A 26,630-nucleotide genomic window follows, 5' to 3' on the forward strand; every position below is an offset into this window, starting at 1 on the left:
GCTTGCCCCTGATGTAGTATATGGCCAAAAAATGAACAGACTATTGCTGGTTAAATGCACTTGGTGTGACAGCTTGACCAACCACACTACTGAGGGTTAAATGCACTTGGTGAGAGGCACAGCTTGCCCCTGATGTAGTATATGGCCAAAAAATAAACAGACTATTGCTGGTTAAATGCACTTGGTGTGACAGCTTCACCCTGATGTAGGCTTTAGCCAAAAAACAACCACACCATTGAGGGTTAAATGCACTTAGTCGCAGCTTGTGCTGGCGCACCACAAGACACAAAATGGCCGCCGATCACCCCAGAAAAAAAGTGACTGACAAACGGTCTGGGCAGCCTAAAAACAGTGAGCAATTGAGTATCAGCAGCTCAATGACCCACAGCTGCAGATCGATCAATAATCAAGTCCTTTGGAGGAGTTAATCTGCCTAATCTCACCCTACTGTCGCAGCCGCAACCTCTCCCTACGCTAATCAGAGCAGAGTGACGGGCAGCGCTATGTGACTCCAGCTTAAATAGAGGCTGGGTCACATGGTGCTCTGGCCAATCACAGCCATGCCAATAGTAGGCATGGCTGTGACGGCCTCTTGGGGCAAGTAGTATGACGCTTGTTGATTGGCTGCTTTGCAGCCTTTCAAAAAGCGCCAAGAAAGCGACGAACACCGAACCCGAACCCGGACTTTTACGAAAATGTCCGGGTTCGGGTCCGTGTCACGGACACCCCAAAATTCGGTACGAACCCGAACTATACAGTTCGAGTTCGCTCATCCCTAATTGTGGAGTCTAGCTGTAATCATGGCTGTCCAGACACAGGACATGGATAAACAGAATAATCTGCTCCCTAACTCTCTGTAGCTCACCTGCAGAAGCAGGAGCGGCTAAGGGAGGGCATTTTAAAGTACTTCTGAGCAGTGAAGTTAGATCACTTTTCAAGCTGCACTCTCTAACCCTGCTTTCACACCTGAGCGTTTTTATGCACATTTTTTGTAATAGTCAAAACGCCCCAAGGAAGCTCAAGAACTTGATTATGCGTCGGGTGTTTTACAGTGCGATCGTACGCGCTGTAAAACACCCAGGTGAGAACCATTCCCATAGGGAAGCATTGGTTTTCATGTGTTGAGCGTTTTACAGCGCGTTTGAACGCGCTGTAAAACGCTCAGGTGTGAACTTAGGGTTAGGCCTCTTTCACACGGGCGTCTTATTTTTGGCCGGGATAAGAGGCGGGTGCGTTGCGGGAAAATGCATGATTTTTCCGTGCGAGTGCAAAACATTGTAATGCGTTTTGCACACAGAAGTTCGGGCTTGGGATTGATGTTCTGAAGATTGTATTATTTTCCCTTATAACATGTTTATAAGGGGAAATAATAGCATTCTGAATACAGAATGCATAGTATAATAGTGCTGGAAGGGTTAAAAAAAATAAAAAAGTTAACTCACCTTATCCTCTTGATCGCGTAGTTCCCGGTCTCTTCTTTACTAGCTGTGGGCTAAATGACCTGTGGTGACGTCAGATCACATGCTCCAATCACATGGTCCATCACCATGGTGATGGAGCATGTGATCTGACGTCATCAAAGGTCCTTTACCTGTATTTAATGCTCACCACAGGTCCTGCTCAACAAAGGATACAGAAGGAGATGCCGGGCTTCACGATCAAGTGGACTAAGGTGAGTTAAATTATTTTTTATTTTTTTAACCCCTCCAGCGCTGTTTTACTATGCATTCTGTATTCAGAATGCTATTATTTTCCCTTATAACCATGTTATAAGGGAAAATAATAATGATCGGGTCTCCATCCGATTGTTTCCTAGCAACCGTGCGTGAAAATCGCACCGCATCCGCACTTGCTTGCGGATGCTATGCGATTTTCACGCACCCCATTCACTTCTATGGGGCATGCGTCGCGTGAAAATCGCACAATATAGAGCATGCTGCGATTTTCACTCAACGCACAAGTGATGCGTGAAAATCACCGCTCATGTGCACAGCCCCATAGAAATGAATGGGTCAGGATTCAGTGCGGGTGCAATGCGTTCAACTCAGGCATCACATCCGCGTGGAATACTCGCCCGTGTGAAAGGGGCCTTAGTCTCGTTGCCCTCCCTGCTCTTCCTCCTCCTCCCTCTCTACCCTCTCCATAGAGTTCTATATAATCTGATCCTTCAGTGAGCAGGCAGCACATCTTCACTGAAGATCTAAGCATTATCAGTAGGAGAGGAGTCTGACAAGAGGAGAAGGAAGTTTCTTTCTCTGATGATATGTTACAAAGTTACATATAATCGCTTGTACTATTCATTTATGAAAAAAATGAAACAACTGTTATAAATAATCTTTAAAAAACACTACATTGAACACTATATTTGTGCGATAATTTCATAGCAAGAGGGGGACGGAGCCTACCATTTACTATAACTTATGTCGGAAACTTCTGGCACACAGAGAGCCAGCGATGTGCCTAATTAATAGGCAAATGCCTCTTGATAAATAAGCGCATCTTACTCCAGCACAGGGATCAAGGCTGATGTATGGAAACAACAACCTTGATAAATGTCTTCACTGCACAAGGACTAAGGCTACTTTGACACTAGCTTTTCTATTCTCCGGTATTGAGATCCGTCATAAGATCTCAATACTGTAGAAAAACGCTTCAGTTTCGTCCCCATTCATTGTCAATGGGGACAAAATGTAACTGAACAGAATGGAATGCTCCAAAATGCATTCCGTTCCATTTAGTTGCGTTCCCATACCGGAGAGCAAACCGCTGCATGCTTTGATTTCCTTTCCGTCATGGGGTGCGGAGCAAGATTGGTTTCGTCATGAACACCATTGAAAGTCAATGGGGATGGATCCATTTTCTATTGTGTCAGACTGTGTCAGAGTTAAACGGATCCGTCCCCCGTTGACTTTCAATGGAGTTAATGACGGATCTGTCTTGGCTATGTTATAGATAATACAACCGATGTTTGTATTATCAGTAACGGAAGCGTTTTTGCTGAGCCCTGCCGGATTCAGCAAAAACGCTGGTGTGAAAGTAGCCTTAGATGGTAAGGGGGTGCACTGCCACCTTGAAAGCAACCTCCTACAGTTTTTTAGATTACATATAAAGCACTAATATAATGCTTTCATAACTCACAAGTACTACTAGATTGATAGAGAGACATAAGGGGTGATCTATGGAGAGCGAGGGGCCCGTATGCTGTTCTTCTACAGTGACCCTCTGCATTCTATTTCTCGCCGTGCTTCTTATAGTCAAAATGTTATATATATATATATATATATATATATTTGTGTGCAGTGATATGAAAGACATGAAGCAAACATTCTGCACAGTATTCTTATTCCTATATATATATATATATATATATATATATATATATTGTTTTACATGTTATTGATTCAATTTTAAAAATGTGATCTTTTTTTCTCATGGGAGGGCTGCTGGCCATAACTACAATACCTTATTCAGTCATTTTGACCAATGTATCTGCTCCCTTGCCACAGAAGAAAACGTTGTGGGACCAGCTTAACACAATGGTGCTCTTAGTGTGACCACAGAATCAGACATACATGTGTGCCTTTAAACACACAGATGCACATACATTCACGTGCTTGCCTTTCAGTAGCACAGCCTTTCCAATGACAGCTCTGCAGTGTTTTGTTTAATTGCATGCCAAATACCTCCAGCCTGGGGGCATTTCCCATAGAGATGAAAAAAACCCTTGTTTCCAATCCCAAAATACTGTTAACAGTCACACTGCCAGCAAAAGTGACAACAGGCATCTTTCAGCTTTGAGGAAGCTGTGGGAGATATCTGCCGTCCTGGTTCATACTGTGCTGGGAGATTTTCCGACTGCAATGTGTGGATTTGTAAGTGAAAACCATATGTACAACATATCAGCTTCTTATCTCTGCATGGACAGAACATAGACAGCAAAGGGTCCTTGAATTCTGGTAATATTTCTAATAATTGGATTAAAGAAGCCACTAGGAATTCACTACCTTCATACTGATCTCTCCGATTAGGCCTCCTGCACACGAACGTGTGTGCCCCATGGTCGTGCTGTGCAATGCATGAACACCGTCCGTGGGGCAGCCGCAGCGGATCTCGGACCCATTCACTTTAATGGGTCCGCAATACGGCCGTTCCGCAAAAAGATAGGACATATCTTTTTGCGGAACGGAAGTACAGGACGAAACCCCACGGAAGCACTCCGTAGTGCTCCCGTAGGGTTCCGTTCCGTGCCTCCGTCCCGCACCATTCCGCATCTCCGGATTTGCGGACCCATTGAAGTGAATGGGTCCGCATCCGTGATGCGGAATGCCCACGGAACGGCACCCGTGTATTGCAGATCCGCAAATGTGGTCCGCAATACGGCAACAGGAAGCACACGTTCGTGTGCAGGAGGCCTTAGTCAGATCACTTTAAGGCCTCATTTAGGCCTCTTTCAAACGACTGTATGGCTTTTTCGGTATTTTGAGGTCCGTTTTTCACTGATCCGTTTTTTTTCCCATTGTGTTTCCATTTCTGTTCCGTTTTTCCGTTCCGTTTTTCCGTATTGCATATACAGTATACAGTAATTACATAGAAAAAATTAGGCTGGGCATAAAATTTTCAATAGATGGTTCCGCAAAAACGGAACGGACACAGAAGACATACAGATGCATTTCCGTATGTGTTACTTTTTTTGGCGGACCCATTGACTTAAATGGAGCCACGGAACGTGATTTGCAGGCAATAATAGGACATGTTCTATCTTTCAACGGAACGGAAAAACGGAAATACGGAAACGGAATGCATACAGAGTACATTCAATTTTTTTTGTGGAACCATTGAAATGAATGGTTCCGTATATGGAACGCAAAAAACGGCCTGTAAACGGAAAAAAAAATGGTCGTGTGAAAGAGGCCTTACAATTGCGTATTTTGAATCTGATCTGGGTGCAAGGTGCTCCTGAGATTAACCACTGCTTTAATTGAACTAACTAAATTTCTCTAAATTGGCAACAATGGTCCCTGCTAGGTGCCAGATTATGATATATTCTGGATTATCAGACTGTCAAATAGAAAAATGTATGATATTCATCTGCAAAGGTAGAGAGTCTTCAACAAAATAGTCTAAAATACACACATTTTATGCAGATTTGAAAGAAAGTCTGTCACCAGAAAATTCACTGATGAGGGCTCATGCATACGGGCGTTTGTCGGCTGTGCCTGTATTTCGGCCCGCAAACAGCGGGTCCGCAATATGCGGGCACCAGCCGTGTGCACCCCAAATCACAGAAGCGGACCCATTCACTTGAATGGGTCTGCAATCCGGAAGGTCGGTGCGGAACAGATGCACGGAAGCACCACGGAGTGCTTCTGTGGGGTTTCTGTATGTGCCTCCGCACCGCAAATAAAATAGAACATGAGGTGTGGACGGATCACGGACCCATTTAAATTGAATGGGTCTGGACCCGTTGCGCCACCACATGGATGATCCCCAATGCATGGGGCAGCCGCCATGTGAATGAACCCTAAACCAGGCACAGTGCCTTGTAGGACTAGCTAAACTGAATGCAATGACATCTTTTACTTAGTGATCCATTGCTTTATTCTGAAAAAAATAGAAAAAAAGTAGTTATGTGCACCGAGGGTGGGGTCCAGCCACTCTTTACACCCTTGCTCCAACTGCTACTTCTGCCAGACCCTCCTTCTCCTTTTTGATGGACAAGGCAAGGCAAAATGACTATCCAGAAACCTGACCATGCCAATCAAGAAGGAGAGGGAGGGTCTGGCAAAGGAAGGAGGAGCATGGGGTGCACAGAGTGGCTTGGGTCTACCCTTGGTGCACTTAACTACTCATGTGCATATGGATTAAAAGACAGTGAATCATATAATTACTTACAAGGTATTGTGCCTGTTTATCAGTGGATTTCCTGGTGATTCCCTTCAAAATGTATTTATTTTATGCACTTATATAGCGTTACTATATTCCTCAGCGCTTTACAAACATTAGCAATGGGGCTCACAATCTAAGTTCCCTATCAGTATGCCTTGGGAGTGTGAAAGGAAATCCACGCAAACACAGGGATAACATACAAACTCCATGCAGATGTTGTCCTTGGTTGGATTTCAACCTAGGACCCCAGTGCTAACCACTGAGCCACCGTGCTGCCCATCTGCATAAAATGTGTCTAAGGCTACTTTCACGCTGCCGTTTTGGCTTTCCGTTTGTGAGATCCGTCATGGGCTCTCACAAGCGGTCCAAAACGGATCAGTTTTGCCCTAATGCATTCTGAATGGAAAAGGATCCGCTCAGAATGCATCAGTTTGCCTCCGATCAGTCTCCATTCCGCTCTGGAGGCGGACACCAAACCGCTGCTTGCAGCATTTTTCTGTCCGTCCTGGGATGCGGAGCGAGACGGATCGGTCCTGACACACATTGTAAGTCAATGGGAACGGATCCGTTTTCTCTGACACAATCTAGTACAATAGAAAACGGATCCGTCTCCCATTGACTTTCAATGGAGTTCATGATGGATTCGTCTTGGCTATGTTACAGATAACACAAACGGATCCGTTCATGATGGATTCATGCGACTGTATTATTGTAACGGATCCGCCCAAATCGCGATTGTGAAAGTAGCCTTATCTGGTTCACTCTTTTATCACTTAGGCCTCATGCACACGACCGTTGTTTTGGTCCGCATCCGAGCCGCAGTATTTGCGGCTTGGGTGCGGACCCATTCACTCCAATGGGGCTGCAAAAGATACGGACAGCACTCCGGGTGCTTTCCGCATCCGTTTCTCCGTTCTGTGGTCCGCAAAAAAATAAATAAACTGTCCTATTTTTGTCCGTTTTGCGGACAAGAATAGGCAGTTATATCAATGGCTGTCCGCGCCATTACGCAAATTGCGGAACGCACACGGACGCCATCTGTGTTTTGCGGATCCGCAATTTGAGGATCGCAAAACACACAACGGTCGTGTGCATGAGGCCTTACTGAGCACCCCCTCTATGAAGCAGAAAAACACTGCAGTTTCAGAAGCAGCCTGCTCACCAGTCGCAAGAGACCAGACCGAGATGTGTGTCCACCTCGGCACATTCACTGAGGTGGACACAGAAACACTCTTCAATAGATTCAGCAGGTGGTGCTATCCTAGGATTTGAATATTAGAGAGAATGCTTTTTCCACTGCATATAAAATTCTCTAACGACGTACAGATTCATTTTTATTGTATAGTATTATACTGATGTTTTAGCCTAGAGCATATTCACTGGGCCCTATAAATCCTGTTCTAAATAACCAAATGCAACCATTAGCAAGAGATACCATCAATACTTATCCATATTTCTGTCTCTTCTTATATTCCTTAGTAAAAGGGTAAGATAAATATGTATAAGAGCAATAACAGATCATCTTACCTTGTATTTGTGTTTGAGCTTGGTTGCTAAATGGGTTTGGGTTAGTCAGTGAGGGTCTTGGATTAGGATTGGGCTGAACCCTTATCCCCTGCCTCCGTATTAGCTCCAGATCACTGTAGCGCTCTGAGAAATGCTTGCTTGCCTGCTCTTCATGTTTTTGCCGGTGCCCTGAAACATCCAGATATGATAGTTTACCACTAACATGAAGAAGTCACCAGTACATAAAAGCTTCTGTGATATCCTCTTTTGTATTTGTAGCTGTTTTTGACAAACCTACATGGCAACCATCATGACCAGCATTATACATTTCAAAGGGGCTGTCACTCAACTTTCCCAATCCATGGAATGGCAAATGTAACTACTTGTGCAGCTGTATTGGAGCAGTAGTATTGATGGAAAGCTGGGTGACCACCCTTCTGATAAGGCCTCATGCACACGACTATTCAGTTTTTTTGGGGTCCGAAAATTGCGGATACGCAAAACACTGAAGCCGCCCGTGTGCCTTCCGCAATTTGCGGAACAGAACAGGCGGCCCATTGTAGAAATGCCTATTCTTGTCCGCAAAACGGACAAGAATAGGACATGTTATATCTTTTTTGGGGGGCTATGTAACAGAGCAACGGATGTGGACAGCACACGGAGTGCTGTCCGCATCTTTTGCGGCCCCATTGAAGTGAATGGGTCTGCACCCGAGCCGCAAAAACTGCGGCTCGGATGAGGACCAGAACAACTGTCGTGTGTATGAGGCCTAACTAAAATGGTATGCTCATGCGGCAGATTTGCAGCAAAAATGTCTGCAACTGAAAAGCAGTTTCATACATTTGAATGGGTTTGTTTAGTAAGATGAATGGGGCAGAGAAGAGAAAGAAATCTGCCATGTATGAACAAAGAAGGTAATGAAATATATTCAATCATTTCTTATGGTTCTCTGTTGCATATTTAAACTTTTAGACAGAAAACTTAAAGGCTACCTGTTAGCAGGATCAACCCTATGAAATCAGTCATACTTCCTGATAGGGTTGTTTCTACTTAAAGAGGACCTTTCATGGGATAATGTGTTAGAAACTGGTCTGCTTAACAGATAGGGCGGCCCCTACAAATGCAAGCACTTTTTTTTCCTTCTAAAATACCCCTCCGCTACCCCGCAGTTTTTGACTCCTGATATGTTCATTTAAACCATCGGTACAGGGAAGAGGAGACATTTGGTTTTCTTAATGGTCGTCTCCTTCTGGTAAGCAGTTTTTTCTCCCTGTTTGTGACGTCTCCGCTGCGATTGGACCCTGCTACAGCCAGGGAGAAGGAGACGCCCATTGAAAAAAACAAATGTCTCCTCCTCCCTGTACCGATACTCTAAATGAGCACATCAGGCGCCAAAAAGAGTGGGGGGCACAGCGGCGGAACGGAGGGGTATTTAAAAATAAATAAAGTGCCTGCTTTCATAATCGCATGAAAGGTCCTCTTTAAAGTTATACATGTCTTGTTGCATTGGTTGCAGCGTTTCCGAGAAGACAGACTGCAGATTTATGAAATGGTCTTTGTTGCCCATAGCCACACATTATAGCAAGTTTTTCATTTTTTAAAAGCAGATTACAAAAGTTGTGCTGTGATTGGTTATTATGGGCAACAAAGACCGTATTTCTTTTAGACAGTTTCACAAATATCCCTCTTATTCTGTATGCAAATTAGGGCTTCGGTGCACCAAGAGGCATGGCCAGCACTGGCAAATTAAGAAGCTGAGGTGCTCTGAAGGGCTGGCCACGCTCCTTGATGCTCTGAAGCACTAACTTGAATAAAAAAAATTTTTTTTTCCTCTGGGAGATCTCAACCAGTCTTCCCAAGACAGGTATCAGGTTAGGCCTCATGCACGCAGCTTTATCCATTTTGTGGTACACAAACCACAGATCCTTAAAATATGGATACCGGCCATGTGCATGCAGCATTTTTCTACTAGAACTGGCTATTCTTGTCCGCAAAACAAAGAATAGGACATGTTCTACCATTTGTGGAACGGCCACACGGATGTGGACAGTCCACATTTTATGCGGCCCATAGAAATGGATGGGTCCATATGTGATCCACTATATATGCGGATCAAACTTGGACCACAAGTACGGTCATGTGATGTCTAATCAGCAAGATCAACACTACCAGGCATTATGCTTGGTTTATTAGGGTTCATCCTGCTGACAGGTCCTCTTTAAAGGGGTTGTCCCATTACAACAACTTATCCCTTATCCACAGTATAGGATATAAGTTTTTGATCGATGGGGAGTCCAACCACTGGGGCCCCTGCCAATCACGAGAACAGGGGCCTTTGTTCCCCCATTTCAATGGACAGCGGTCACGCATGAACACTCTCTGGCAGTCCCAAACATGCCTGCAGCTCGATTCAGAAGGGGAGCACGTGCCTGTTCCTGTGATCAGTGGAGATCCCAGTGGTCAGGCCCGCACCGATCAGACACTCACTCCCTATCCTGTGGATAGGGGATAAGTTGTCATTATTGGACAACCCATTTAACATGTGAAACAAATCTGTAATAAGAGTTTCATATTTAATATTAATATACGTTTATTTTTTCCGATAGATCAAGGACTAATATTAATTGCAATTGCTTGCTAAGTGTTTTTTTGGCTAATGAAACCATTATGATATCTAAAATTAGAGCAGTTATATAGCAGATTGTTACATCGGATGTACAGGCATCTGGTGTACATATGACATCAAGTTCTGTTCTTTACTTTAATAGATTTCAGTTAGTCACAAAATACTTAGCACCAGTATCACACAGCGTTTTTAGGAAAAATGCTAGTTTTTTGTGATCTACCAGCCGTTGTCACTTTTTTTTTTGTTGCAAAAATAGTGTCTAGATGTTTAGATGAATTAGGAAAGGCACTACAAACATGTTTTTTTATGTCATGTTTTTTGAATTTTTGGTGCTGTTTTTAAAATTGTAGCATGCTCTAGGTAGGGCCTAAGAAAACCATGCATGGCATTTTTTACAAGTCTCAAAACTTCAGCAAAATAGTGTGTGTGAAGGAAGCCTAGGAGAAGATCGGAATGACCAACTGAAACCACCTTTAAAGGTGTTTTCCGAGTTTTTAATATTGATGAGCTAATCTTAGGATAGGTCATCAGAATCAGATCAGCGGGGATCCGACTTCTGGCACCCCTGCTGAACAGCTGTTTGAAGAGACTCTGACGCTCTAGTGAGCACCCTGACCTCCTTGCGGCTTATCAAGTACAGCCCTGTCCATTGTATAGCGGCTGTACTTAGTAATCCGGCTCTGCCCCATTCACTTGAACCTAGTCACCAAGGCCATGTCACCGATGAATGTGTTGTCACTGGCCTACGAATAGGTTGCAGAGCTCACCAAGTGCTGCAGCCTCTTCAAACTGCTGTTCGGCGGGGCTGCCAGGAGTTGGACCCTCACTGATCTGATATTGATCCTAAAAATAGGCAATCAATAAATTATATACATTATCTGATATTTCAATAAATGTGTAGAAGTTCTGACAAACTATTTATGTTAAGACTTAAAAGGGTTGTCTCATTACAAAGACTGACTATGGTCTGACTGCTGGCACCCCACGGATCATTAGAACAGGGACAGGCTGTGTTTCTGTTTGCATGGAGTGGCAGTATGCTCCATCAACTCTATGGGACTGCTGGAGACAAGCGCTCAGCTGTCTCTGGCAGTTCCATGGAGTTTAATGGAGCAGCAGTCCATGACAACTGTTTCATTCAAATTGCGGTCCCCATTCTTGTGATTGATGGGGGACAGCGATCAGGCCCCACCGATCAGACACATTCTAATGGGCCAGTCCCATTACTAGTTTGTCAAGTAGATTCAGTTCTGATTAATAACTGAGCATCCAACAAATATCGAGGGACATTCATTAGGACCGACATTTTACACAGCAATTTTAATCGCTCCCCCACTGATGTCATATGCGCCACAATTATTAAGGGGCCCATGTGCAGATCATGTGCAAGAACTGAAATGCCAGGCTGGCTGTAGCTGGTCCCTTAATGTCTACTCTCCACGCCACTGGCCTGACCCTGCCAATCAAGAAGGCAAGAGAGGGACTGGCAGAGGAAGCAGGAGGAGCTAGGGTGCAGAGTGACTTGGGCCCTCCCTCAGTGCACTTAAATGCTCATTTGCATATGGATTAAAAGTAAATTTTCTCCTGAATGAAGCAATGGGTCGCTAAGTGAAAAGTACTATTGCATTCAGGTACAACGTATTGTGCCTGGTTTGCCAGTGAATTTCCTGGGGACTTCTTATAAAAAACCCACACCAACCGAGCAGCATATTACGGATGCTTCGTAAAATTAAATGTGTGTGTGTATATATATATATATATATGTATATATATACACGTGAGATCAACGTACTACATTTAAGTAAATGATTTTACGATATGTTACGAGGCAGTGATTGACTTTACATGTTTGAGTGACAAGAATACTGTCATAATCGCTTATTAAATATATCACATATCATCAGCATACTAAATTACAGGCCTGGATATGAGTCTGGTATGGCTAATGTTTAGTCAACAGAACAGCATTGTATTTATTTTAATATAATACTAAATCAATATTCATTTCACATCAGATGTTCCTGACATCTACAGCAGACAGTATTGTCAATAATAAGGAAAAAAGTTTGGGTATTTTCCTGGAATCGGTTGGGTGAAATTCTATATGCTAAAATGTAATGCTAGATGTGTTCCGAATTAGGAGCAAGCAAATTAAATTGTAGTCTTGTACTGCAATTAATAATCCAGTAAGGAGATCTGTGAAGTCATATGTTTCTTTTTTTCATTGAAGCCCATGTCATAAGTACTGATGAGGTGAGTACCGTAATTTAAACTGGTATCTCACACTAATAAATATGCTCATATGATCATTGGGAAGAAAAATATGAACATGCATTAATTTTCCGTAAGTAGCTTTAGGGAAATATTAGGAGTATCCTACACTTCATGTTTGATGCTAACTTGCATTTATGTGCTCCTTGTTAAGGGTTCTTTGGGTTCTTTGATGTCGGTCTTCTGTCTATTTATCTTTGCTGAATTCTCTGCAGGCTCTTTGTCAGCCACATTGCCCGCAGAAAGATTAATATTCCCACCTCTAAAGTGGGAAGATATACAGCAAAAGGATGAAATGGGTTGGTCACACTAAATGCTTTTGCTTCAGAGGACAGGGCAGTGGGAATCTTTCACTTTGCCTTAAGCAATTGCACCAGTTATGGAAATGCTGTTTTTCTACTGGAAAGAAAATAAAAGTTTTTTTCTATATATTTTTGAAAATAAAAATAGTAATAAAACTGTCAGTTAATTGCTTATCACTTCAAGTTGTGATTTCCTACAGTCATAACGGTCAGTGGTAAGCAACACATTGACTTCTAATTTCTCTAGTCAAATGTAAGAGTTTATATTTTGAGTGCAGTTGACTAACGTGTTCCCATGATGTCAATAAAGACTTAGAGGTGTCTAGAACATTTCCGTAGTCTAAATGCCCTGCATACAAAAGCCTGGATCTTAAATCCCCTGAACCTTGTAAGAATGACATGGGGGAAAGGGATATTACAAGTGTATTCTGGTTATTTCAATTCATCCTGTATCCACAGGATTAGATCGGTGGGGTCTGACCACTGGCACCCATACTGATGATAAGAACAGGGGCCCAGCACCCCATGGGGCTCCCGGAAATGACTGGAGTGGCAGCTTGATCGTGCTCACTGCTGCTCCATTTATCACTGGAAGGTTCTAATAAAATAATGTGTTTTTGATGGAGCGTGCATTAAAAGGGTTTTTCGAGATTTTTATACTGATGACCTATCCACAGGATAGGTCATCAGAATCGGATAGGTGAGGGTCGGACACCTGGGACCCCCGCCGATCAGCTGTTTGAGAAGGTAGCAGCGCTCCTGGGGTTGTGAGCGCCACTGCCTTCTCAAACTGCTGATTGCCATTGGTCTCAGATGTTGGACCCCCACCAATCAGATACTGATAACCTATCCTGAGGATAAGCTATCAGTATCAAAATCTCAGAAGACCCTTTTAAAATGTATACACTAGTGTAACTGTAACTGCAGAGGCACTGCTTCTCACTCAGACTCTTATCTCCCCTGCATTTCAGTCTGCCACTCATCTCCCTGTATGTGAACAAACTTTTTGTGTCCATAGCAACCAATCACAGCACAGCTGTTATTTTACTGCAGCGGTCCTCAATCTGCCTCTCCCAGCATATTGTCAGAAAATAAGGTCCTTTGTGATTCATAGTGGTAATCTCCCTACATGTGCTGTGTAACAGACAAGCTGGTTGTTCCCTATAGCAACCAATCACAGCACAGCTTTTATCTTTGCCCATAGTAACCAATCACAGCACATCTGTTATTTTACTGCAGCGGTTCTCAATCTGCCTCTCCCAGCATATTGTCAGAAAATAAGGTCCTTTGTGATTCACAGTGGTAATCTCCCTACATGTGCTGTGTAAAAGACAAGCTGGTTGTTCCCCATAGCAACCAATCACAGCACAGCTTTCATTTTAATACAGTGCTTCTTACAATACTGTAGACCTATAGTCCCCAAAATGTAGCTCTCCAGCTGTTGCAAAGCTGCAACTCCCATCATGCCCTGATGGTTGCAGGCTGGTGGCCAGAGAGCCATAGGTTGGTAAACGTAGGTCTATACAGTATTGAAAGAAACGCTGTGATGGGTTGCTATGGGCAACAGGCAATTTGTATTTTAGCCGGCGCATGCAGGGCAGAAGAGAGGCAGAGTGAAAAGTAGTGCCTCAGCAGTTAGTGTATAAACTACATCCTGCATCATTGCTTGCTATGGGCAACAAACAGGATAAGGGATAACCATTAGATCAGTGGGGATCTGACTGCTGGGACCATCATCAATGACAAGAACAGGGGGTCCTATAGCCTATAGGCCCCCTTGAAACAAACAGAACAGCAGGTTAAGTGTACCCATGCTGCACCATTAATCTTTATGGGTCTGCAGTGATAGCTGAATACAGTACTCACTATCTCCTATAGCCCCATAGAGATAAATGAAACGGCAGTGAGCATGCCTGACCTGCCTTGTTTCAAGGGGCCACATGGGGTACTGGGTCTCTGTTCTTGTGATTGGTAGGGGTGCCAGTGGTCAGACCCCACCCAGCCACCCAACTAATAGTTATCTCCTATCCTGTGGATAAATTGAAATAACCAGAATACACCTTTAATATCCCCTTCCCCCATGTCATTCTTACAGGGGTCCAGGGATTTGAGATCCGGGGTTCTGTATGCAGGGCACTTAGACTATGGAAATGTTGTAGACGCCCCTATGTCTTTATATGACAAGTTAGTCAACTGCAGTCAAAATATGAATTCTTACATTTGACTAGAGAAATTAGGTAGCAAAGTGTTGCTTACCACTGACCGTTATGACTGTAGGTGTTGCAGATACATCAGAGGAAATCACAACTTGAAGTGATAAGCAATTAACTATGTGTAGAAACTGACTGTTTTTATACTAACCATTTTGATAAAAATATAGAAAAAATATATTTTATCTTCCAATAGAGAAACATTTCCATAACTGATCCACTTGCTTACTGCAGTGATGACATCATCTCTACCTGAATGAACCTGAGAGTTTCCTCTGAGGAGGATGATGTCATTGGTGCATGTGGTGTAGACATGAGTGCTGCTGGGAACGCAAAGGCCAGGCGCACTGTGCATGTGCCGATAGTGTAGACTACAGTTATAGGTACGAGATTTCAGGGCCAGATGAGATGCCTGGTCCTGTCAATCTAGGTGACAGGGACAGGTGGTGTCAAGAGTTACAGGGCAGAGGAGCTCTATGCTCTCGAGAGTTCAGGCCCACCCCTGTCCTAAAGACCTAATTTATATGTTAAGTGATATACCTCAGGAATAGCGCAACAGAGACAAATAATGTATCGTTTATTCATCATGATCAATCATACCAGGCATTAGTCTGGTTTAATAGGGATACCTTTTTACAAGGCTATTTGCAATAGTTAGACTACTTTTACATCTGCGGTTTTCCTTTCTGGTATTGAGATCCATCATAGGAACTCAATATCGGAGGAAAACGCTTTAGTTTTGTCCCCATTCATTGTCAATAGGGACAAAACAGAATGGAGTGCACCAGAATGAATTCTGTTCCGTTTGGTTGCATTCCCATGCTGGAAAGAAAAACACAAGCAGCGTTTTTCTACCCAGCATGGGATGCGAAGCAAGAAGGATCTGGCATGATACACAATGTAAGTCAATGGTGGCGGATCCGTTTTCTAGGACACAAAAGAAAATTGTTTCGGCGCCCATTGACTTACAATGGTTTTAGTGCCGGATCTGTCATGGCCATTTTAGAGATAATACAACCGGATCCGTTCAAAACAGATGCAGCTGGTTGTACTATCGTGACGGAAGCGTTTTTGCTGATCCATGACGGATCCAGGAAAAACGCAAATGTGAAAGTAGCCTTAAAGTGACAGTAGCAAGAAGATGGGACCATACACCTGGCTTGGGAATAGCAGAGTTTGCCTATAAAAACATCCTAATGTGAACCTTTTAGATTAGAAGAGGAAGTTGCAAGTAAAACAAAGTAATACATTATATTATATACATTTATTTTTCAAATAATGACTTGCATAGTGTCAAATATTACACCAAGGGGAAGTTAGCTGATCATTTTAATACAATTAAAAACATGCCGTGTCCCTCATTTCGTATGAAGTTGATTCATCCGTGTAACATCTGTTTACCAAGAGCAAGAAGTATTGCCAAAAACCTGCATTTGTTAAAAAATCTTTTTAATGCAGCCAAGAATGACAGAGAGGCTGTTAGATAAAGGCAGCAGCATGAAAACAATCAAATCTCACTCCAAGCTGTTTAAAACACATGACACTGTGAAGTGTCTTTAGGTGCCACCCACTAGGAAATAAGGATCAGCTCAGGGAAGGGAGAGATATCCTAAGGCACACCAGTAGAGGGTACTTCAATTATTTTATACTATGGAGTGCTTTCTTCTTAAAAGGGTATTCTTGTAGTATGACATAATCACCTATCCACAGGATGGGTGGTAACTATTAGATCAGTGGGGTCCCACATTGATCATAAGGACAGGGACCCATGCTGCCCCTCCATTCATTTCTATGGCAGTTCCAGAGATAGCTGGTTGCTGTATTTGGCTATCTCCACAACACCATTATTTTCCAGAATTGGTTAATTTTCCAAAGTAGTACCCCTCTTTCTCAGCTTTCCGTTGGTAGACCTGTTATGTATTAAGTGATTTTTTAACAGGCAACCCTTTGAATTATCTCTGTTCTTTCTCATGTAGCTGAATAATAAAGGTTCTGTTACATGAACTAAGGTTCAGGGCAATTATAGGGAGCAAGCATTCGTACAAATATCCTAATAATTGCCTCGTGTAAAGGTCCCACTGATCACCTGGCATTCGCTGGGTGATCACATCATTAATGCAGTACCTAAAATCATTGTATTCCAGCAGCACTTGCCCTGTGTAAAGAGGGATGTGCTACCAGCAAACAATAAATCTGTTCGTCCCCTTACAGAGGGGATGATTGCTGTATGTAAATGGAGCTCACCCCTTTGCTCAACATTTAGGCAGTTATCATTCCCGATAATTGCCTGTGTATTGGCCTGTGTAAAAGGACCCTAACACTTATCATATATAGTTAACTGTTGCAGCCTAACAATCTGAAAGCAACATCATACTAGTAGAAACTGATGATTCATTTCACCCAATTTGCCAATTCACACCCGTTTATGAGATGCAAAGTGTGAATCAATTCGCCTATTATTTTCATAAATTTAGCAAAAATGAATGTGAAAATTGGCGAACAAATTACTAGTGCATCCTAATAGCTGAAGAATTTACTTCTGTGTACAGAGCTATGTGAGGACTTCTTTCTTGCTTACTGGCTTCCTACTTAAGGGGTTGTCCGTGTTCAGAGCTGAACCCGGACATTCACCCAGGCAGAGTGGAGAACCCCTTCTTCACCCAGGCAGAGTGGAGAATCAAGCTCCGATCCTCTCTCTTGCCCTGCTCTGAATCGCGGAGGACAATCACTGTTTTGTTGATTTTTACACTGCTAGGTGGAGGCTTCCGCTCACCAGTGATGTCACCGGTATTAATGGGCGGGCTTTAGCGCTGCCCTAGCCTGTTTTAAAGGCTAGGGCAGCGCTAAAGCCCGCTGTTAGTGCCGGTGACGTCCCCTGGGCTCACTGCTAGACGGAAGCCTCCGCCTAGCATTCTCATGGTGAGACCCAGTATGTCACCAGATCTGATGAAAAAGCCCTTGCCCTGCATCATTCAGTGCAAGGCCAGGGAGAGCATCGGAGCATGAAATGAAGAGGTTATGTCGAGGTTCAGCTCCGAACGCAGGCAACCTCTTTAAGTCCTGCTGCAGGCAGGGCTTAACAATCAGTTTGCTATGGCAGGCCTGGGAGCCTTTACAAGGCCCTAAGCTGCCATAGCAACTGATCTGAGCCCTGTGATTTTGCCACAAGGGCTCTGATCTGAGGATGGAGAGAACGCCTTCATCTATCCCCTCAGATGCTGTGGTTGCTATTGGCCGCTGCATATGAGGGGTCAAATGGCTAAAATCGAAGTTATCTTTAATTCCAGTCATTGCAACCTAGTATCAGCTGTATTAAACAGCCAGCACGCACCGCGTATGGAGTGGACGGACTGAGCTTACAGTTATGTAGAGTTGCAGATAAAAGAAAAATGAAAAAAGATGTTTTTAACATTTAAAAAACTGTGAAATTGCTTATGTAATTCTTTTTTCCTGGAGTCTGAGCAGCACCATGACTCTTATGTATGTACATAGACATACATTTTCTTCCTTGCTTGGTGCATTTTTGGAGTTTGTGGCATTTTTTTTCAAAATATATACAATGCTTTCCTGTATGTTGTCGCAGCAGCACATCTCTTACGTATGTCCTTCTGCTATCTACGCTAACTATGGGAACAATAATCCCCCCTACCACCACACCCCCCAATAAAATGCATGAAAAATGTTGCGTGAAAGCACCTTTAAGATGTTTTTCCTGAAATCAACTACCTCAATTTTCTAGCATTCTTTTTTAATGCTTAATTAATAAATATAATTGAAATGGTGATTTTGGAGATTGACTGCTTTTTATAAGCACTAATGAAGTGCAACATTACACAGGAAATTCATATTTTTTCTCTCTTCCTGTGTCAACACTTCACATTAAAATGTCCAAACGTATTTTCATGTTTTGTTCTATAAATTTCAATATGTGTGAACATTTCTCAAGTATGTTTTTGCTTTCAACTTGCAAATTTTCATAAATAAATAAAATATCCCAGAGTTATTACAAAACATATAGAAAATACCTATAAAAATCTCTATTTTTTTATAGCCCCCTCAATTGTTGCATGTGATTTATACAGTTTCCACAAATGTATATAACATGTTTATTTGTTCATTAATATGTAATATGTTTTTTGTGACTTTTCATTATCCGCCAGTAAAATAAGCTTTAGCTGGTAATGGAAAAGAGTAAATGGGTTGTGAAGAACATACCATATTTTCCGGAGTAAAAGCCGCACTTTCTTTCCGAAAAAAAAATTGGAATAGTCTGAATGTTAATGACCGCTTCCATTATAGAAGCGGTCATAAGCATTCGGGAGGCACGGGGAAGTGAGGGCAGCTTTGCAGTGGCTGTACTCGCCTCCCCTGTTCTTCTTCCGGGTCTCGCTGTGGTGTCCTGATCGCGCAAAGCGGCAGTACGTAGTGTACATAAGCATGCACTATGATCTTATGCTGTGTGCGTCAGGTCACAGTACACAGTGGGAACTGGAAGAAGCGGTCTGGTGAGTCCTGGATATGCTGTGCCATCCAGAGCAAGCGAGGTAAGTTGATTTTTTAAAGTCTGATTTGAGGTGTGATGAGGTTATGGGTCCAATCTGAGGCTGAAAGGATATTATTGGGGGTCAGATGGAAAGCTGATGGAGGCTGAGGGTCTGATCTGAGGTTGATTGAGGGGTCAGACTGAGGCTGATGGAGCTTAGGGGTCTGATTTTGGGGTGTGATCAGAGATCTGATGAAGAATGGGGGTCTGATTTGGGGTCTGATAAGGATTAGGATCTGATGAGGGTCTGATCTGAGGTCTGTTGAAGAATGGGGGTCTGATTTGGGGGCCTGTTCTGAGGTCTGATGGTAAATATTTTTTTTCTTATTTTCCTCCTTCAAATCCTAGGTGCATTATATAGTCCGAAAAATAAGGTATTTCAGATATAGTGTACTATTTGTTATGGTACTAGAAACAGTTACAGTATAGTGGATTTCTGGTGGTTAGCTCATCAACAAAAAATGACATATAGCCCTGTACATGTAAGAGATGTTTGCCTGTGTTTTATTTTTTATTTTTTTTCTCAGCATTTACTGTTTGGCTGCTTTTTAGCTCATCTCCATTAGGAAACGGCTAGGATCTGTGACTATAGCATAGCTACATTGTCTACATGGCGTCTGAGATAGTCTGAGACACACCTCTTGGCTTAGCTGGACATCAGTGCACGGAAAGCTGAATTCTAGTACAGCAAGGCAGGGGGTAGCTAGAAATGACTGGGCCCCCCCTCCCGGATCTCCCACCCCCACATACCTCTCAGACTTCCCACCCCTTCCAGAGCTCCCACCCAAACACCCCTCCAGGACCTTCCATTCCAACATCCCCACACCCCTCCTAGACCTCCCACACCCATCCTAAATCTCCCACTGCCATGAGTATCGAAAAGTCAGAGGAACAACCAAATAAGTATATGAACATTTTTAGTCAAAATTTAAAACCATTCAGTAAGACAATATTATCCAAATATCCGTGTATAATACCATGACATATAATAGCATTATATACTATATAACCCCCTGATGTAACAGATATCCCCTCTTCCCCAGATATAATGGTCCAGACCTCCAGGGTCCTGCTCCCCTCTCCTCCCCAGATATAATGGTCCAGACATCAAGTGTCTTGCTCCCCCCTCCTTCCTATATAATGGTACAGACATCCAGGTTCCTGCTTCCCCCTACTCCCCATATATAATGGATCAGACCTCCAGGATCCTGCTTCCCCCTACTCCCCATATATTATGGTCCAGACCTCCAGGGTCCTACTTCCCCCTTGGGCCCTTCTCCTTAAATATAATGGTCCAGACCTCCAGGGTCCTGCTCCCCCCTCCTACCCAGATATAATGATCTAGTGTCACCGCCAGATCTCTGAGAAGCTCTGACAGATGTTCTTCAGTACCTCTTGCTTGAGGTTCTTTTGTTTTGGTTTCGTTTTGTCATCTCGTTTCCCTCTCTCTGCTGTTATCTAGTTGCACTGATTGCATCCCTTCATATCCCCTCCCATACTGCATCACTTTGCGGTTTATACAACTTCCTGGATTGTGCTCACTGCTAGATGCTGCAATTGCTGGTTCCTCAGTTAAGTCTGTTCCTTTATTTGTGTTTTCCTGTTGGCTTGATCCTAGGTGACCCTGACTTCCTCCATATTAAGTGTAGGGAGCCGGTGGTCGTGTCCCCTCACTATTATAGGGTTTTCAGGTGTCACACAGTCTAGGTACGAGGGCATGCAATTATCTATCATAAAGATCTTTGCATGGGCTGAGCAGTCATGGAGAGCTCTAGGGCTTTTATAGGGCTCACCCTTATGTTCCTTAGTTTGGGATCAAGTCAGTCGGATCTTTATTTGTGTCTTCTAGTTTTCTGCAACACCATCCGTGACATCCAGACCTCCAGAGTCCTGCTCCCCCCTCAATATAATGGTCCAGACCTTGGAGATCCTGCGGCTCCCCCCTCAATAAATTGGTCCAGACTTCCAGGGTCCTGCTCCCTCCTAAATATGTCCTGCTCCCCCTCCTCCCCAGATATAATGGTCCATAGACCTCCAGTGTCCTGTTCCCCCTGTATAATGGTCCAGACCAGACCTCCAGGGTCCTGCTCCCCCCCTCTCCTTAAATGTACTGGTCCAGACCTCCAGCCAGGGTCCTGCTCCCCCCTCCCTCCTCCCCAGTCCCAGATATAATGGTCCTGGTCGGACTCCAAAATAAGTTTTACCAGTCCCCACTCCCCAACCATACCTGTCAGGTATGTGGGCGATAAGGATCTAATATGTATGATTGTTTGACACATGTAGTAGGAGCACCTGAGGACGCATCTGTGATGACCTCAGCACCTTAGTCACACTATCATTGGCCACTCTCTTATGAGTGGGTGTGTTTTAAGATATTTAAACAGGCACTTGTTAATGGCATTTTGTGTTTGATAAAGGCTGTGAAGCAGCCGAAACGTCACAACCTCTGCACGCTGTTCACTTGGCGGTTCCCCTAATAAAGGGATGTTTTACCGGTCATGCTGCCTCCATCTTCTTTCTTTGGACCACTCCCCAGCCAGAGTCAGCCAGCCCTCACCTCAGCCACTTGAACGTCTGCGCGCCCAGCCACCCACACTCCAGCAGCGCTGCCAGGCCCAGCAGCACACAGCTTCGCTGTACGCTCCGAGTCCACCTCCTCCACTTCCGGCCAGTAGGAGTCAGGACTGCTGCCCAGACTGGGAGCTGGACAACTCCCTCTCTTCACTGCAGGTACGCCTCTCTGTCTCCACCCTATCGCATCGCCAATGGCCCTGCAGAGATAGCGCTTTTTAGGTCTGTCCTGCTGGAGGGGCCTGCGACGTTACGCCTGTACGCCACTCGCCACATGAATTTTTAAAATAAAAAATCCTCAGCCAGCGGCCCAGGCCCTCAGTGGCGTAGGGCCCTATAGCCATTGCTATGGCTGCTATGGCGATCCCTACGCCAGTGCAGCAAGGGCAAAATAATAATAAGTAGAGATAAGCAAAGTTATGAAAAAATTCTATTCATATGCTTCGCTGAATTTCATGAAGAAATTTGATTTCGGAATTTTTTTTTAGTCACAAAGAGCATATCTTTGTATGTAGCAGGCTACAATTTAGAACTTTTTGGTGTTAATTAGGGTAAAAAAAACCTCACTATTTGATAGCATATAGGCCGTCGCCGTCATCTTGATTGAAAACACCACGCAAAATCTTGTGCCGGAGTGATGACGTCATATTTCACCCCTCTCGAGATTTCATGCGGTTTCTGCAATGAAGATGGCCGCGACGGCCTCTTCACACGCAAATGGACGAGGTGAGTGTTTTTTTGTTTCGTTTTTTACCGCCATTTCAGGAAAAATAGATTTGTTACCACAAAACGCGAGGAAGTTCGGCTTCACGACTAATCAAATTTTTTTACTCAACAAGAATAATAAGTGATCAGTAACCACCATTGCGAAAAACAGCCTGGAGAATCACTTTAATATTTCGATTGTGGAAACAGTGGAAACAGCTCTGTCGACTTACAGGGAACCTGTCACCTCGCTGAGGGCAGCATAGTGTAGTGACAGACCCGCTGATTTCAGTGGTCTGTCACTTCTGAGCTGGCACTCAGTACTTTTAGAGTACTTATATGCTGTACCCCGTAACACATGCTAGCGCTGCAAGGGGAATCACCCAGATGAGACTCGCTCTCCCCCACCTCTAAACAATGACTGATAGGTTTATTTCCTATGCGAAGCAGGAACGAAATCTGTCAGGGGCTGCGAGTTTCATCGGACTCATCTCTCTCGCAGCACTGGTGCAGGCTTCGGCAGGTCAGTACTCATAAAGTACTGACTGCCAGCCCAGAAGTAACAGGCCGCTAAAATAAGCAGGTCTGTCACTATGCTATGCCGCCTTTAGTGAGTGCAGCATAGTACAAGTGGCAGGTTCCTTTCAATATCCTGTCGCATGTATTATTACTAGTAGCCAAAATGCAAAACTGCTACTGGCAGCACTGAAAGAATTAATCAGATGCATAGTTTTTGTGTGTTATCATGATGGAAGTGTTCCCCAGTGTATGCAGAATTAGGGGAAGTGCTATCCAGATGAATATACTGGAATTATAAACTATGAAACTGGTGTATTCTTTCTTCTAGTAGCCAAATGGCACTTTTTTGTGTTGTTTTGACTACTAGTAATATGAACCGGTAGCAGTAATATCCTGCACTTGCATAGGGTAGCATATTAAGCTGACAGATCTGATTTGATCAAGCTTAAATGGGTAGTCCAGGATGTTTTTTTTTATTTGCACCCACAGCCTGGAATACCTGTGGAGAAATCCTACTCACCTGTCCTCTGTTGCTCTGTTCCACCTCCCTGTGTCCTGTGCTGCCTTGGGACATGTAACCGCTGAGACCAGTCATTGGCTGCAGTGGCACATGTGGCCCCTTCCATGTGGAATTTTACAGATGGAGATTGGAAGACCGGTGAAGACAGGGAGCCAGAATGGAGCAGTGGTCTGCAAGTGTGTATGGATTTTTCCAGCAGTATTCCAGGCTGGGATGCAACTTAAACAAAAGAAACACATGGACAACCCCTTTCAGTATATGTATTTGATTAAATAATATCAAATAGAATAACCAAGGCCAACTGATGAACATCAAAATTAAAACAACACTGGCTGGAGAAAAATGACAGAATTATTTAAACAGAGCCTTACATCATTACATTTGTGTCCAGTAGAAAGCAACTATATGATGACATCATGGAATCATTTCATTTTAGGATGCAGAAAAGCTGGGCATAAAGTGCCAATACCTTTCTGTGACCATATAAGCACATAGTCATATGACATAGATATCTAGTAGAGTGGACAACATATCAGTAAATACACTATATTATTTCCTAAGGTGGGCTTCGACAACTGCTAGGTGCAACAAACCAGGTACATGAATTCTAGAAGGCTAAACCCAATAACGTCAACTAATCCACCAAACTTTGGCATACAGTGAGTGGCGTAGAGTAGGTTGCCAGCACCCGGGACAAGACGAGCATTGCACCTCCTAACCTGTGGACATGAACCTTTTTATAAAACCAAACTTACATTATACCAAGAGCAACAGTACCAATAATAACACTATATAAATGCAAAATAATACAGCAACACCATGAAGACAGAGGACCAGAATATTACCACTATACTGATACTGAATTAAAAAAAAGCTTTATCAAAACCAACATTACCAACAATTTCACTCTATAAGAAATAAGTAATACTGACAAGACCATGAACATGTATTACCACCAGATAGCGACTGAATATTGCACAATACTGCATACAATATGCTGTACAAAGACTAATATTACCACCATACACTAACCATATAGTGGTATAGAACTGACCTAGTTACCTATAGCAACCAATCAGAGTCCACCTTTTATTTTTCACAGCTCCTTTGGAAAATGAAAGGGGAAATATGATTGGTTGCTGTGGGCAACTAAGCCAGTTCTACTTTACACCAGTTTGATAAATCTCCCCTATTGTCTTTTCTTTTGTATCTAGCCCAAACCACCATGATTTCTCCCAGTATTTATAATGCCCTCCTATAGTGCCCCAGAATTCCCTCATAATGCCTCGGGTATTTATAATTACCCTTTTAGTGCCCCTGGTATCTATAATGCCCCACCCTCTAAAGTGCCCTCAAGCAGTTATAGTACCCCCTGTAGTGCCCCCAGGCAGTTATAAGGCCCTCCGCTAGTGCCCTTAACCAGGACCACCCACAAACCCACCAATGCAATCCCATTATGGCTCCACACAACCTACCAGTTGTATAGAATTGTAATACGGCATCCTCAATAGTGGATAACCCCTTACTGTATTTCCGTACACCTCCGATTTCATTCAGAGGCACATAGAGTTTTTTTTTTCTGTTGGATTCCATACTCTTCCTTAGAATCACTGCTTTAGATGATAATATCTCTATACAAACAGCACCCAACATGCAGTTCCATACTAGTAATCTCTATAAAAAAACATAATTGCAGTGGACTTAAAAGTGACGTATAGTGGCTTGCATAAACACCAAATGCAAACTACAGTATCCACCATACAGTGAATGTGAATAAAATTGAATGTTTAAAGGGGTTGTTTGGTTTCAGAAAAAAGAGGGATATGGAATACTAGTAAATGGATGAAATTACAAATACCGCATTACTTACCTAGTAGATCCTGTGCTGCTCTCCTCGCCAGACTTTGTTTACCTGGTTGCAGCAATGACATCATGTCAACAACACATGACTGCTGCAGCCAATCGCTGGTCCCTGAGGTGAAAGGATATTGCTGACATAATTGTCAAAATAATTGTGTTTGGGAAGAAGTTCAAGATTTCCATGTTTTAAATGTTTTTGTTTTGCATAGAAAATTATGCAACTTGATGTGAATATCTTAATAACCCAATGGCATACTTTTCATGGATGCAGACCATGCAACAGCTACAGCTACTCCTTCTTATGTTTCCGACATAAAAATACTGCATTGTCAAGCAGCTGCCACTAGGGGGAGCTCAGCGCAAAGAGATTATTACAGCTTCCATTGCAGTCAATGATAACTGTATAAATGTTGTACTCACTAAACTCCATGTAGTGGTGGCTGCAGGCAGCCAGTTTTTTTTATATATTATCTGAAGGGGTGCAGTAGATTTCTGAATGTATTTATGCCAGTTGTCTGGTGTAAATTCATTGAATATATATATATATATATATATATATATATATATATATATGCGGATCAGGTGCTTTGTCTATATGACTTCACCCCGTCACAATGCAATAAATAAAGAGAATAAATTAAAATTAAATTAAGTGTGCCTTCTATCATATTATCTCACTGAGAAATATGCTGTTCAGAATTAGTGCCATATTTTTGAAACACCTGTTCCACTTTTTCTGACATAGAAGTGACTTTTAAATATTAAAATTTCGTCTGATGGGTTACAGAAATCTTAAATTTTTGGAAGAACTTACTTCTTGGCTCTCGTGGCCCATCAACAGTCACTTTAATGGCTCTGTGGTATGTGGCCACCTGCGTAGGACTTGAAAAAACTGTGATTGTGAGAGTGAAACTCTTGCCTGAGAATGAAAAGAGAAATAGAAGTTAATTAATATACTACTGTTCCCAATATACATAGTATATGCAACAGAGAATGATAGTCCATAGATTTCCATATGATATCTTCACCTAGTACTCCCATTCTTAGCTAAGTATTTACTATAAACTTATTTCTTTAATTTCCTAGTCTAGTATGAGTATTGGAACTGTGG

At 43.0% G+C, this 26,630-nt stretch overlaps 1 protein-coding gene across 1 annotated transcript in view; it reads right to left on the bottom strand.

Annotated features, from left to right (window-relative positions):
* The window catches only part of RUNX3 (RUNX family transcription factor 3), a 62,995-nt gene that overhangs the window by 22,583 nt on the left and 13,782 nt on the right, over positions 1-26,630 (bottom strand). Inside the window, exons 3-4 of the mRNA XM_044287354.1 lie at positions 26,334-26,438; positions 7,414-7,581 (exon numbers count right to left, since the gene is read on the bottom strand). Coding sequence (XP_044143289.1) covers positions 7,414-7,581; positions 26,334-26,438 — 273 coding nt within the window. The remainder of the gene's footprint in view (positions 1-7,413; positions 7,582-26,333; positions 26,439-26,630) is intronic.

Source organism: Bufo gargarizans, chromosome 3 (assembly GCF_014858855.1).
Source record: "Bufo gargarizans isolate SCDJY-AF-19 chromosome 3, ASM1485885v1, whole genome shotgun sequence".
In the NCBI taxonomy this organism is placed as follows: Eukaryota; Metazoa; Chordata; class Amphibia; order Anura; family Bufonidae; genus Bufo; species Bufo gargarizans.